The sequence below is a fragment of the Clytia hemisphaerica genome, unplaced genomic scaffold, assembly GCF_902728285.1.
Source record: "Clytia hemisphaerica strain Z4C2 unplaced genomic scaffold, Clytia hemisphaerica genome assembly, whole genome shotgun sequence".
In the NCBI taxonomy this organism is placed as follows: Eukaryota; Metazoa; Cnidaria; class Hydrozoa; order Leptothecata; family Clytiidae; genus Clytia; species Clytia hemisphaerica.
In genome coordinates, this window is record NW_027104571.1 from 207,910 (window position 1) to 223,274 (window position 15,365).

Below are 15,365 nucleotides of genomic sequence, written 5' to 3' on the forward strand. Positions count from 1 at the left end.
TTTTTCCGGGCACCATATATATTTCCCCTTTTTTCAGGACACCCTGTTAAAAACAATAATACATCTCTTAAACGGTGACGAGATATTGAAACATGACACAAAAACAAAACTAAATTTTAGTGTGAGTATGTAAAGACAATAACTTAACAAAACAAACAAATTAAAAAGATGTCATTTTTCAACAAAGATATCATTGTTGTAGCATGACGGATAAGGATGCGTCACTCGGGATAATTCATCAATAAAAAGAAATCCCATCTTACTTCCTCGTCGCCATATTGAAACCGAATCGGAATCGGGAAACTAAAGTAAACCGATCACTAGAACTAAAATCCGTCTGCTCTGAGTGTGCACTTTAACCAGTTTACAGAGTGTGGCACGTTTGTTCGAGATCTCGAGTGCACAACTCGGAAGGAATCGAGTGCAGGTGCAAAATTTGAGCTTTTCAGGTGCAAGTTCAGACGTTTTTTTAACCACAAGTGCTGAGTTTCGCTATTTTCTCCGCAAGTGCAGCAAATTTTAGCAATTTTTAGCCTTTTTGGGCCAATTTCCGAGGATAGGTGCACCTTGTCCGGACCAAAATTATGAGGTGCGCTCTTCTAGTGCGGAACTTAGTATTTCCGAATTTTTCCTCGAGTGCAGCCTAAACTAGCACTAATGTTTGTTTTGTTGCCACTTTTCAACCAATGCTTAAATTCTAACAAATTATATAACGTTGAAAAGATAATTTAGAGTACTTTATAAGTAAGCTTGAAAAACATGATGAAGTTTCATACTGGCTTTCCGATGTTTTAGAGGTAAGGAGCCATGCTAAGTTTTTGGCACAAACAAAAAACAATCCTTTCTTTCATGTAAAGATAACTCTAGCTTTTTAAAGATAAAATCTAATGAAGTAACTTCCAAAAATCCAAAATTTGGCCCAAAATTGGCTTTTAAAAAATCTTGAACTCCTTACATTACATTTTAAGGATTACAATTTCACTGTGTTAAAAAATCAGGAAAAAACTAAAGGAGGATTTCACATCAAGTCCAAAACACCCTATTTTAGGCACTTTTTGGCCTAAATTTGGCCTAATTTTTTTTAGAAAATCGGGCTCCATCAGATTTTAAACAATACCATTTTACATCAGTGTGCAAAAAATCAGAGAAAAATACCAAGGCAATCGAGAGAGAAATGCTCATTTTCCCTAAAAATAACAAAAGGGAATATCTCCAAATCAGAAAATCTGATTTTCACGGCCAGAAAAAATGTTCAAGAGAAAACAGCTTTAGCCACTTTCTAGAGAACATTGTCCTTTATCTTTATGCAAAAAACCATCTTTTGCCCAAATTTGCCCCAAAAAACTTTTTTTTGAAAATCGAGATCCGTCACCTATACTGTCATTTTGCATTCATTACTATGCAAAAAAATAGAAAAAAATAATGGGTCAATCCCGAGAAAAGCTGGTAACAGACAAACGGACGGACGAACGGGTGAGCGAACAAACAAATGTTAAATTAAAGGACTTCCGAGGTCGGTCCAAAAATGAAGGAGAAAAAAAACTTTTTATCCTTTGGAGCTAGAAATTTCAATTTTGGTACGAAGGTAGTTAATTTCAGCTACATAGACTGGATGATGTAAGCGTGGTATGTGATAAATTTCTTTGAGCAATCCATGATGAACTAATTTTCGGCCTCTTTGCTGTATCGATTTTACATTTTGGTGAAATTTGGACAATGCTGTTTTTTTGACAAATAGATAAGTTTGATTCACTGAAAATTATCAAAAAGTCAAATTGTTCTCAAAAGAAGGACAGGTATAGACTAATTCTGTCTCCCTTTTAAATGTTGTTTTCAATAAATTGTGAAACACAGGGGGGTCTAAATATCAAAAAGTTTTCAGCTAGTAGATAAAATTGCAGGAAGAACTTTTACAATAACAAACAAGAACCATTTCTTCCACCCTTTTCAGACTTACAAGCTCGTAACCCTCCTCTCAGTAGTTTCTAGCCCTGCTGAAGATTCTTGAACCTCCCAGAAAATGATCAAATGGGAGGGATAGAGAAAAGAAACAACAAGGGAGAGGTGAATTTCATAGCGAGGGCTTAAAGGGACATCAAAGTAGTAAAATGTAAACATTGTGCGAACCACGTGTCGTTATAGAGAACAATTAAAATCACGTGTCCAAAACAAACTTGTAAAACAATTGAACAATCAAAATTAGCCATATTTGGTTTGATTTTTTACTTTGACATGTGACATTTGTTTTGATTTTGTATCCGCTGTATACAGTTCGTTTACAAATTTCGCAAGTACTGTTATGTCCCTTTAAGGGCTCTAGAAAAACCATTGTAACATTTTGCAGCAAAGCATCCAACTTCATAACTACATAGCTCTTAGACTTAATTATAGCTTCAAAAATAGATAAAATCATAAGAATTAGGTTGTAGATTCTGTCCATCACATATACTTTGTTTTGGCAGGGAGGTAACATACCTACAGAAAGGTCGGGTAGTCCATACATGACTCTTGATTCGCTTGACACAAAATCTTTCGAAAATCAAAACAAAACGCAAGATGAAATCGCGCAAAAATCTATTAACGGCTTACAGATTTTTTAAAGATTTTAGAATTTTAAAATCATTTGCTTAAGATCATATTTTCAACGAGTTTTAATTATATCTTCTCTCCTTCAAGAGCAATGTATCAAAATGTGCAGACAAACAATATTTTTGGAGTAGACCTTAATGCCTTATGTAGGGAGAATTTATGACGGGAATTTAATTTGGCAGATAAAGGTATGTAATAGCAGGAGTTTAGGGAATGAGTAAAATAATTCAAATTTGGCAGGAATTTAATTTGGACGTTCAAAGAAAAATTAATTTAGGCAGTTTTGGCTAAATCCGCCAAAATATGTTCCTTAGCTAGTTGATGATCAAAAATTGCTTTTCTTACTATCTAGTGTTCTTCTGCAATCATTTCTCCCATCAGCCTCTCTTCAGCCGATCAAAACCAAACAAGTGTTTTTCTTCTCGAACAAGTCCAATCAGCTTCCATTTCAGCCACATGGAAAGGTCCCATTTGAGAGAGATTGCATTTCTTCCAACCAAACTTCTTTATCATTGTATTTTTGATTAATTTTCATTTTTGTTATATTTCTTTCATTAGTTAATCCTGAAAATGTTTAGAAAATTTGATATCAATTGGATTCATCTTTGGTGGTGAATCGAACCCAAAAATGAATTTTAAGATCATAAATTTTGTCACGAGCAACGATTACCTCGTTTTCAAAAAACGACAAACGTAGTTGATTCCCAGAGTAGTTTATTATAGAATTAGAAACTCTATTTTATAAGGTAACACCTGAAGACTCGAGAGATTTAAACAGCTTGGAAATGATTTCAAAACCAGGCAGTCGTTGCACTCAAAGTAACTTATGAAAATACCCATTATTCGCTTCAACCAATGCAAAACATCTGCAACAAACAAAGGGTTTGGGGTTGATTTTAAAATCTTTCATACAAGAAAAAATTTTCGAAACAAATTTCTTTAAGTAGACGTATTCTGTGGTTTTGATGAAAACCTTTCTTACAGCAGAGTAATGATTTCTGGAATATAAACAAAAATTCAAACAAAGTAAATTACAATGACGTTACGGTTGAGAGAAAAAGCTGACAAAATAATCAAAAAGTGATTAATTATATTTTAAAGCTAAAGTACAGCCGATTAGAGACAAATAGAAGAATTTGACATTTCTTTTGAAGGAATAAAAGTAGTACCTTGTTGGAAAGATAATTTTGAGCAGCTTGATTTAAGAGTTTTAAGATCCTAAATAAATGAAAATGAAGATAAAAAATCTCGCTGATTCAGATATGTATTCAGATTTCTCATATGTCTTTTTTGGGTCAAAAGTTAGAGCCCCTTGCAATGAGTCAATTTCGACCATTTTCAACAATGTATTTCCCATGTTGACCCTTTTTCGTTTTAAGACTGATTACAGAAGGTTTTATTCAAAATGTCACCGAATTTTTAATAGGCCTATTTATTGGTCCGAATCAAAACTAGATTCAGCCATTTGAAGTAAAATACTACTGAATGGCCTAATTCTCAATAAAAAAGAAATAATAAGCTGCAAAACGGATTTTCCCCCTTAATAACAATAGAATCTGAAAATTGCTTTTGCCATGAAACTAAAGAGGTTTTTGGGTTTAAAAATCAGCACTCGAGCATTTATGAGGCTATCAAGCTGTCCTTAGTTTGTCCTTTTGGAAAATATAGAGGTCAGCAAGTCAGAATAACCAGTCACCAGTTCAGATATTCACAGGAAAACCTATCCATACAGGGGGATGGACGAACATTTCCAGAGGGTAATCCAAGAAAAATTTCCAGGGGGTGTTTTCCAAGGGGGTGAAAAGTTATTCTAAAATTTCCAGGGGGTAAAAGACTGATTTTAGTTTAAGGTATGATAAGAATTTTTCCATTTTCCAGGGGGTATCCACACATTTTCAATATTTTTTTTTATGACTTGAAGAGGTTCATCCACATCCATGTATGGTTTTTTAAAGGCACAGCCCAAAGCGGTAACGAAAATAAGACGAGGGAAAACTTTCAATTAAGTCTTTTCATGGTCTTTATTTCCAGCCATGTCCGTTCGTTGAAGAGTTTGATGCACGTCTGATGCGGAAATTTACTCAAATCTACAATTTTAGACCTCCGTTTACTTTCCATAAATACTATTCTGCTGTTCAATATGAGACCTTTCAATGATTTTGAAAATGTTTTTTTTTGCTTTTCACGATACAAATAGGCAAGTGTGTGGTGTCAGCAGACACCATAGGGGGAGGGATGGGGCGAGGGAGTGTGTGCTAATCGGACATATGTAAGTGCCAGGCCATCTCACATTTTAACAAAGTATTGATGTGACATTTGTATTGTATCCAAAGAATTTAGCCTCATGAGAGAAATTCTTTTTGAGGTTCAAAGGGCGATAGTGTGCCATGGCACGTTTGGGGTTGGTTCCACACTTTTGAATTGAAAAGAGGGGGGCTGTTGGAAGAGTGCAAGGCGATATTGTTGATATTGGGTCAACTTTTCGAGGGATAATAGTGGGTAGAAAACAAAAAGTCCTTGAAGCATAAATTGGAAAAAATAGCCAAACAAGTTAAAATAAAGATTAAAAAAAATAAACTTTTGCTTGAAAATAAATGTATGCAGTGTGATTTCTTTAGTAGAACCAATGAAAATATACTTTAAAAAATGGTAGTAATAATTACATAAACAAATTTATTAGGCAATAATATTGTCTCTAAGATCACCACTAAAAATCACCAGAAAATAAAACAAGAAATAAAGTACATTTGTATACCAGACGAAACAAAAAGCCTGCTTGAAAACTATTATTTCATGTGGAGTAGAGCTAATAATAAGACAAAAAGTGAAAAAAAAAGTAAATTCTATACATCATACAAAGATTGGCTTAAAAAGTTGACAAATATCGAACACAAAAGCTGAAGGGCAAGAATATGACATCCCTTTGATAAAACCCTTAACAATAGCATCTATAGGTCCAGTTAAATGCAAGTTTCAGCTCTGAATCATCCAGATGGACCTTTCTGGCACAGAGCCTTAAACAGTAAAAACGCGAACCACATCCAGCTTGGTCAAGAGAAGTATGATAGAAAAGACATGGTTAATGAGGCGTACTTAATTTACGGTTGTTATCAAATAATGAAACACTTCTTTATTGTTTATACGCATCAATCATTGCTTCTGCACATGCGCGGGAGAAAACTGAACAAGAGACCACTTTAGAATATCTTTCCATTCCATTCAATTTGAACCCAAAATTTTAATGGGTTTTTCTCATCAACCCATAGCTGGAGAATGTGATCAATTGTTGCATATGGTGGCATCATGGCTTTATTTTGAATGACATGCATCCAAACAACATCTCAGAAGGTAAGGTGGATGTTGATATCTATAACACCTTGTGTAGGAAGACATCCATTGACCCTCATGGTCATGCATCATTCTTTCATATTCTACAGCGAGGAGCTGCCGTCTTTATTCTCCTTTCTTCGTCACCAGTCTCGACCACTTGTTGTCTTGACAACCCAATGTATATACAAACATCATTCGGCGGACGTAACTTTCACTTCATCACGACACACTGGACATGTTTTGTTGGACTGCAAGAGAAGAACAATTTTGAGTCATAAATATGACATGAGGAAAAATCTAAACCGCTCGTTGGCTTTGAAAATATCAGTAACTAACGACTAACAACTATTTGAATCGCGAAAGTAATCGTTATGGCCGTAAACCTTATTTTATTAATAGCCCGGCCCAAAACCAGTGAAGCGAAAAGTATGATACGTTGTAAGAATATACGTCAGTCAAGATCTCAAATATTTTGAAAAAAATTAAATTCGTTGATTGTACCCACCTTGAGCCATTTATCGATACATTTAGCATGGAAGTCGTGCGAACATGGAAGACGTCTCAACTTCTCACGATTAGTGTACTCGCTGATGCAGACGACACATTTGACGTTCGTCTCTTTGGCCGTGTTCGATGAAAAGCGGAAGGACGGAATCCGCTCGATCTCTGAAAGACAACAAATCAATATGGTAGACAAAGCTGCGATTTTATCCGTGAAACTGGTTGTAGTAGCTTGAGAGTCCATGTTTTATATTTAAAGTGAGTTTGGCAGACGAAGTTGAAATTTTTTTGAATTGAAAATTTTTGTGCTGAACCATATACGAAAGATGTGATGTTATATTTATCATATCCTTTTTCGCTGTCTATACTTTAAACAACATCTTTGCTTTTTAAATGCAAACAGAGGTTAAATATATTTTTCTTTCCTTTTCATCATCATCATCATTTTTTTCTTTCCTCTTTCTTTTTCAATAATTTGTCGTAACCTTGATAAGATGAGGAGAAGGTTTAAATATCTAATCTTCATCACAAAACGACACGAAGAGAGAGAGAGAATATCAAAATATTAAGGAAAGAGATATTTGACACTATGCTTGACTTCTTGACTATTTCTCCCATATTCTCGAAGCTTATCCGTGTAAAAACATGCGATCTGATAATAAATCTTTTGGATCAAAAGCAATATGCTGGATAAAAGAGGAGTTTTTCCCTCAGATCTTGCAGAAAGTAGTCGGAAAGTAGTCAATTAACTCCTCAGGTTTTTAGAGGAGCCTCAAAAGATCAGTACAATGCAAACTAATTTTCAGTCATATCGTCAAGGATAAAAACCTCGTGAACAGTTGAAATCTTTCTGTACTTCAATAGAAAAAAATCAATTTTTTGGTTTGAGTTTAAATAAACTAGAGTCAATTGTATCAACCCAAACACAACCACCGACAACGAATTACCTGTTTTGTCAAGACCACGTGGTTTCCCTGGACCGAGAGTGTCGGCAAGGTTGAGAAGAGCTTCATAATTTTCTTGGTACAAATGATGGAGACGTGGAGGTGTGACAGTCGGAAGAAATCTCCTGAAAAGTCAATCAATATTTTATTATCATCAAGCGGAGGGATAATTTTGCCACAAGAAGATGCACTAAAAATGCAACTGGCTTGCTAAAAACGATTTAAAGTACCGACAATAAAAGGACTTATTACCACTATCCACCAGGTCTGTTTGACCAAGCAGGCCAGTGGCAGTACACGAAGCAGAGTAGATACTTACAAGAAATGATGACGATGTTCGGACGACGCGAACGGTAAATGTAACGGGTGCTGGAACGAAAGAAAAGAGACATCTACATTTGTAAATTGTTTATCAATGATGACACTAAAGAACCAAACATACAAACAAACATTGTTTGAAAGAAAAGACTCGAAAAATGAAGTGACAGATTTGCTAGCAACAAAATGTTTAAGCATTTTCACAACAGAGCGTGTTTCTGTTAATCAGAGCACAATGTTAAGGCTCGGCACACAACACACACGAGAGTACTTTTGTTAGAAAAGGGCACAGAATTAAGGCTTGACACACACCACACACGACAGTATTTCTGTTAAAAAGGCGCAAAGTTAAGGCTCGGCACACACCGCACAGGAGTGTGTTACTGTTTGAAGGTTGAACTTACACCAAGTTGAAAGGGAAGGAGGGATGGCGGAATGTGACGTTGTCGTGATGCAGGGCTGTTCCGTACATTCCACTCTCCGATAAACTCCACTTCACCACCATTGTCTGCAGCCTGCAAAAAACAGAACTTTTCATTTGAATGGAGGAAAGCTTCTTTACTGTACACTCATTTTCACTTTGACCAGCACAACCTTCAAAATTGGTCGTAAATGTTGGGATTTTGAGAAAGCCTCAAAATAAAGTCTCTACTGGCACACATCTTCATTTTTTTCGGAGTAGTCCCTCAAATAGCAGCATGCTCAAACTAAAAAAAACATTACCTCTTGGTTTAGATTATCCGAAGCGGTCATTCGCGCGGTCATGTTTCGTTCGCTTTGGCGGAGGTTTTCCCTCGGTCGCTGTTCCTCTTCATTTGCTCGACTCTCATTAGCTGTTCCTTCATTCGATTCTCGATTGTTATTGGTTGGCCGGTTACGATTACGTAATCCCATTCGTTCATGAACGCCTGAGGACGGTTGAGCGATTTCCTCACGTTCGCGTACCGAGTCGATTGGGTTTACTCGTGTCATGGCTTCATGCATTTGGCGTCTTTCACGAAGGATGCGGAGTCGGTCTTCGATCAAATCGAGCGACGAGTGAGGTCCGTGCGGAGGTTGCTTTGATGAAAATAATAGATGTTACGATTAACAATAGTTTTATTTTCAATTTACTCCGCCTAAATGTACGGGTCGTATAGGTCATTTTGTTTTGGCAGAGTCAGTTAAGTTTCTTAGTAACCGTTTCTAAGGAGATACAAAAATCCATCAAAAACTCCACATAGGTACCGATTCCCGATTCTAAAAGGTTCGTAAAAATTTTGTTGCATTCCTACAATCAAATTTGACCCTGAAATAACAAGAAGTTAAAGACCCCCATCTGTAGGTGACAAAGTGGCTGTATTTTCCGACGGTTTCCATTCCTACTGGGAATTATCAGTATAGGAAGTCTTACCATTGGGTCTGGTCTAGAAGAGAGGTTTGGAGGGAAGGTTGGTTCATCGTCTTCAAGTGTTGGTCTCGAAAGATCCGTTGTTCCTCGCACCTAAGTAAAACGTATGATATAGAAAACTTTCACGAATCATCACAGAAAGAAATCGTTATAAACAACTTTAATTCGTTCAAATATTATTGTGTGTGTTATTATGGAGCCGGAAATGGAATATTGTAAGAATTATAGGGAATTTAACAACAAGTGCATGTGTGGCTCAATAAATCAGGTAACAAACCAGAAAACCCGGTGGCGTTAGGGTAGATAGATATTGTCAAAAGTAAAAAAAAACATAGTATGAAAGATATACCTCATTGACGATGAGAACTGAGTCATCTGCATTCGTTCCTTCGTGCGGTTCTTCATTCGTCGTTCGTTCATTTTCCCGAACACTTCTTTCAGGGAACAAAATATCTTCACCTGCCAAACGGTGTGAATGCCGGTGCGTTTCGTGTCGGCGCCGTAACTGTTGCATACGATGAAGTCGTTGCATGGACGGCGAACGATAGAAGAATCGGTTGAGACGTTCGTGACGGTCGCGCGATAAGTAATGACTTCGTTCGAAATCGGAGAAGAGTTGTCCGAAACCATGGCGATCACGATAAGGACGATATAAGGAGCTGGAAACAGACATATCGATTCGAAAAGTCAAATTTCTAACTCAAAAAAGTGTCAACACTTGCTCAGGTCAAATATCATCACACATTCAAACATTAAAATTTGTCCCAAACTTTTTCTTTCAGCAAAACTATATTTACTTCTTTCCAATCTTTTAATATATTTAACGGGATATTTCATCAATTCAATTTTCTTCAGAAGAATAAGTTCAATTTTTGATGAATTTCTAAATTTTCTTGAATGAAGGTGAATTGGTACCAGCTAATCAGAGATGTGACAGTGAAGAATTCGGGTTATAAATAACGAAAGAATCGCCCCATTTGGTTGGCTTGGTTAAACTTCTATGCATAAATGATGATGTCGATCGAATTGAGTAGATGACTCGTCCAGTGTGAGTTCAACTCAAACCTTACTCAACTACATGGAGGTTTTTTCTTTCTCAGAGGAGATTTTCTTTGAATTATTAAACATTGAACACGCTGTCATTCTGTTAGACTGTTTTACTGTGTATTTGAAAGAAAAAGACGACAGCTTTTATGCTCTGCTCTGGAGAGTCAAATTCTGTATAAACAGAGAATTGTAAGGAGGAAAAAACACTCCTCCGTTTAGAGAAGAAATCAAATTCCATAAGAAATGACTAGGAATTTTAAAATGTCTCTAATCCACATACCAAAAGGAGACCCGGAAAACCCGAGTTATTTTTCCCGAGTTATTTTTCCGAGTTACGGAAAACCCGAGTTATGACGTCATTTTCAGAAAATTATGACGTCACACTCAAATTTATAACTCGGTTTTTTTTCCTTCCATTAAATTTTCGAGTTATTTCATGAATTTTAACAAAGTCTCATTTAAGCAGCGATGTCATAAAAGTTTCTTAAAAAGCAGCCTCCGTTTATTCAGTAGAAAATGGTTTTATATCTGATCAACTTAAAACCATTTTTCTTAAAAGTTCATTCTATTGTGTCACTTTAAGGAAGTCATTTTTAATAACTCAGTCCAAACCAATCATAGAAAGATAATAAAATGGTTGCTTTATTGCTCTAATTTAAACCTTTCTTTAATTAAATTTGTATTTAAAGGCAGGCCTGGCAAAGATAAGACTTATCGTTCTGAATATCCCAAAAGTGCGATATAAACTTCCCTTTTGGCTAGCTTTAAAGTGCAAAGATGTTAAATCCAATAAAAAAATAAAACTTTAGAGTCGAGTCAAAATGAGAAATAGTTGACAGCTTGACAAGACACGAATCATTTGTTGAAAAGGTTTTCTAAAAGTTAACATTTCAACCATTCAACTTGGTTAAAGTCCTATCCATTGGAGGACCTACGTGATGGTGAAAATAAAAAAGAGTTCGTACCTTCGACTGTTGGTTCTCCCTTCGGTATCAGAATGCGGGCTGTCGTGGTCGCCGGTTAAGTCAATCACCGGAACATGCTGACGTCTCCGATGACAATCATCATCGCCGTCATCTTCTTCAACCGCCGCGGCCGCGCGACGCCGTTTCTTGGTCGCGTGCACAATAACAGGAGAGTCTTGAATTTCGATTCGTTCTGAAGGCTCTCTATCCTCTGATTGCTCTTCAGAATCACGTTGATCCTGAGGCGGGTGCTGTTGTTGATGGCGCGCTAAGCGGTTTCTTTTCCTGCGCACTTCAGCACGCGATCGCTCCCGGTCGTCACGATCAATGCGTTCGTGATTGATGAACTCCGGTATGGAGAAATTGTAGACGACTTTTTGATGAAGCATGTTTGAAGCTTGGTCCATCTCTAAAGGTTCTTCGTGACTTGTATTCGAATGAGGTGATGAGCTTCCACTGCTCGAATCGTTCGGTAAATTATGCAGGTCACTCCTCATGACGAATGGCAGATATGAACTAACCAGAAGGCTTCCCAAGGTATGAAGATTAAATCAATTGTTAATCAAAGTAGATTTGGAGTACAAGCCACTGAGCAAAATTGATTTTTTTGGTTGATTTTTTTTTACAAATTTTATATTTACTAAAATGACACAAAGGAAAGAATATATGTTTCCAATCATTTCACTCAGGAAGCGGACGAAAAAACAATTTGTGCAGATTATTACAAAATTTAAAGAGAAAGCAAAAAAACCTCGCTCTGATGCATGCAAGATTTGAATTCCCATGGCCGTTCATCAAAAAAGAACTTTCTCTTCAAAAACATATTTTAAGCTTTTAGAAGGTTTCGCTATCTAAAAAACATGATACAAGGCCAAGATAAAGGAGGGATATTAGGCATGCATAATACATGCCATCGGAGGGCCACATCAAAGGCTTCAGGGGATTAAGCAGTATAAAATATTTTCAGAAGGAACATCTGCTCCCTCTGAATTATTGAAAGGAATGAACTGGTACATTCTGCAACGAGCCTTATTGTCATGAAATATTACTTCTATAGTCTCTATACATACAAAACGACGAAAAACCCCTCTACAAGCCTTTCTAGAATCGTATAAGTTACTTCCATACATTGTACATAAACAAAATGCTAACGCATTTGATCATCTTTCCTCTCCACATCAGCCTTATGACATTAACTTCTTTAGTAGCATCACAAGAAAACTTTCTCCTCTTTAACGAAAAAAAATATTTCAACTTTGCACGCATAGACAAATCTCGTGAATCAAAACATTGAACAGAAGTTATACGTTCGTTTTAAGAGGATGGATTTTTAGAGAGACAAGTTCCGACTATCGAACATCCACCGTATTGAGAAAGAAACATGAGAATTGTGCTGACGTCATCCTATAAAATGGCTCTCTTGATAAAAACGCTTTTGTCCTAGTTAAGTTGCGAAACCTTGACTTTTTTTGGCAATTTTGCCTCATAATTATAAAGATAAGCTGGAAACTGAATACACTTTGTACTGTATTAGAGAAATATCTAGAAACAAATGAAATGGGGGAACTGTCAATCAATGAACGCATTTTAATGAGCAAGAAACATGTAAATGACGTCATCGGTGATTTGTGTTGGTTGCCATGCCAATATAAAGAACATATTTGTTGTGGAGGATTTCTAATTACATGATTATTACAATGCTTCTGTTGAAAATACCTAGAGATGAATTTGTGTGATGATGATATTTTTTGGTCAACTTAAAGAGATCCAGAAAGGCAAATTGTGTTTGCTGCCAAATAAACATACATTGCAACAAACACACGAAAATAAAATCATTAAAAAATTCCTTGACGAACATTAATACGAAAAAGGGAAAAAGTACTTAAAAAGAAGTATAGATATACACAAGCTACACGTCACGAATTTCATGCTTGTAACTTCAAAACAACAATCGCTACAGACTAATGAACTATTTTTCAAAACTATCCTCTAAGCATCAAAAATTGAAAGGAAGAACAGACTGAGCTGATATTGAGAAATAGTGAGATTTTCTTGATATTGAAAGCACAAAAATGATGACATCATTCAATGAAGATGATTCATAAAAAAGGGAGAGGAAGGATTTGTGTCACACCCAAAATTCTTCGTCAAGAGGAATATTCAACAAGCAATTTGTGTTGATGTCGAGTATCGACTGGGGTAGCTTTCAAAAAACCATGAAATAAAGCTGACAAATAAACTCTACTGAACTTTCCTGTGAAAATAAAAACTATGCACCAATAAACTCTACCTTGTCTTTCCTGTGAAGTTAAAAACTATGCACCAACAAGCTCTACCATGAACAGAAAGACAGACCGTTTTTGATGAGCATAAGCTACTGGGGAAGATTTACAAAACGAAAACCCCATGCGATAAGATAAGAAGAAGAATCTCACATACAGTGAACGAAGGAAAGAAAAGGAAAATTTATTTCCATTCCTTGAACCTTCTTTGAAACCATGGATGGCTATAAAAAAAAAGAAAGAAATATAATTTCTCTTCAAACAGAAAGAAGAACCAAATCATAATATATATGTTGATGAAAAATGAAAAGCAGATGAGGAGATGTAGTAGTAGAGGAGAGAAAGAAAAGGGAATGTATTCACAAAATTTTTTTGGACATTCAACACAACTTTCTTCTCGTTCTTTAAACTCATCCATAATGGAGGAGAAACAAGCTATTCTATGGTCCCATTACAACACTTACGCATGCCATGGTTAAGAGAAAGAAAAAGGAACAAAATCTTATTTTCAAAATGGAATAAAATTTCTTAAATCTTATCATGGTTTCATATTTTAAAAGGTATTATGTATCTAAAGAAGAATAAGAGATTTCATCGAGCTAAAAGCATTTGATATGGATCCCTAAGAATCAAAAATCCTAGGTTTCATTCTCCACAATCAAGTTATGAATGAATCCCTTTACTTCACTTCAAATCGAGACTAGCATGCCAAACCCAAGTTGAGGCAACATTTTTGAAAGAAATCAACTACTCAGAGAGAAAAAAGAAAATCAAAATCATCAGAAAAACATCAACGTCACTTTATTAAAACACTGGTTGCACACAAAACCATTCAAAGCAATATATTAATATCCCCAATACCATACGAGCATGGAAAAACATTAAAATTCGTAACTCAACATTCCTATTTAAAGAATAAATGCACACACAAAATTTATAAATATAAATGAGAAGTAAAAAAAAGTTTTAAATATAAATTCTAACAAAACCTCATATGAATTTTTGATAGCAAAACTAAGCTAATAATATATAGTTGACATGGAAAGAAAGAAAAAAGAAGGTTTATCATAAACTCAACTTATTGATATTTTTCTATAACTACGAGTTTAAACAGTGTGTCACTGTTGAACTAACTTAACTTGAAACTTTGGCAAATAATCGTTAGACCTTATCTAAAGAGAAAGAAGCCTTCATTTAGAAGGTGTAGAAAAAAATCTCTATGACTATCTTAACAAATAAATATGGACTATCTAACTTTCTTGATAAGTATTACCTTAAAAGTGAAATATCTTTCCCACAAAACTCTCTGAGAAAAGAACTAAAAGTTATCTTTTCAAAGCACCCTTTCTAACTTTTCTAACAAATGTTTTTAAAATAATGTGTTAGAGAAAGAGCAAAAAAAAAGAGGTTAAACATGAAATAATAAGGTCGTAAAAAGATGAAATGACAGAAATTACAGCTCACAGTATCAGCTAAATCTGTGAGAAAAAGAATTCAACAGATAAAACTATTCACTAAGACAAAAGAAATGACAAATCAGCGGCGCAGATTTGATTCCTTGCAAAAAAAAGACCTCTTGAGAGTAAAAACACATCCAAAATACCAAATTCGTTCAAGAAACAACTTGCATAAGATCACACATTTAGAAACAGAGAACATGACTCCAAGAGGGTTCATTGCATAAAAATGTTCTATATAGAAAGCATTATGTTGGGACTGTTAGGAACGTTATGAAAGATTCTTATTTAAAGAAGTGGTTGTGTAAGAAACAGAGCAATTTGAGAAATAACCTCATCTAATATTTGATCAAATCAAAACACTAGAAAGCCTACTTACATAAAAAAAACTCTACGTATCACAACCATACTGCTTTCCTTTTGATTGTGATATAGAAAACCATACAAAGTCTACCATTCTCTTCATACTATAACGATGGTGGAAATCTAATCAAAATGATGAGTTTTCTTGTGTATTTAGAATGTTAAAGCAAACTACTTTG

The 15,365-nt window shown here is 35.4% G+C and overlaps 1 protein-coding gene across 1 annotated transcript; it reads right to left on the reverse strand.

Moving 5' to 3' along the window:
- Positions 1–5,152: 5,152 nt before the first annotated feature.
- LOC136823440 (E3 ubiquitin-protein ligase RNF6-like) lies at positions 5,153–11,726 on the reverse strand. Its single transcript, XM_067079626.1, has 9 exons — positions 11,085–11,726; positions 9,422–9,731; positions 9,076–9,165; positions 8,406–8,741; positions 8,087–8,197; positions 7,684–7,733; positions 7,368–7,489; positions 6,425–6,585; positions 5,153–6,167 (listed from the first exon to the last, which is right to left on the reverse strand). The coding sequence occupies exons 1-9, from the start codon at positions 11,579–11,581 to the stop codon at positions 6,111–6,113; spliced, it is 1,734 nt and encodes a 577-aa protein (XP_066935727.1). The 5' UTR covers positions 11,582–11,726; the 3' UTR covers positions 5,153–6,110.
- Between the last annotated feature and the right edge of the window lie 3,639 nt (positions 11,727–15,365).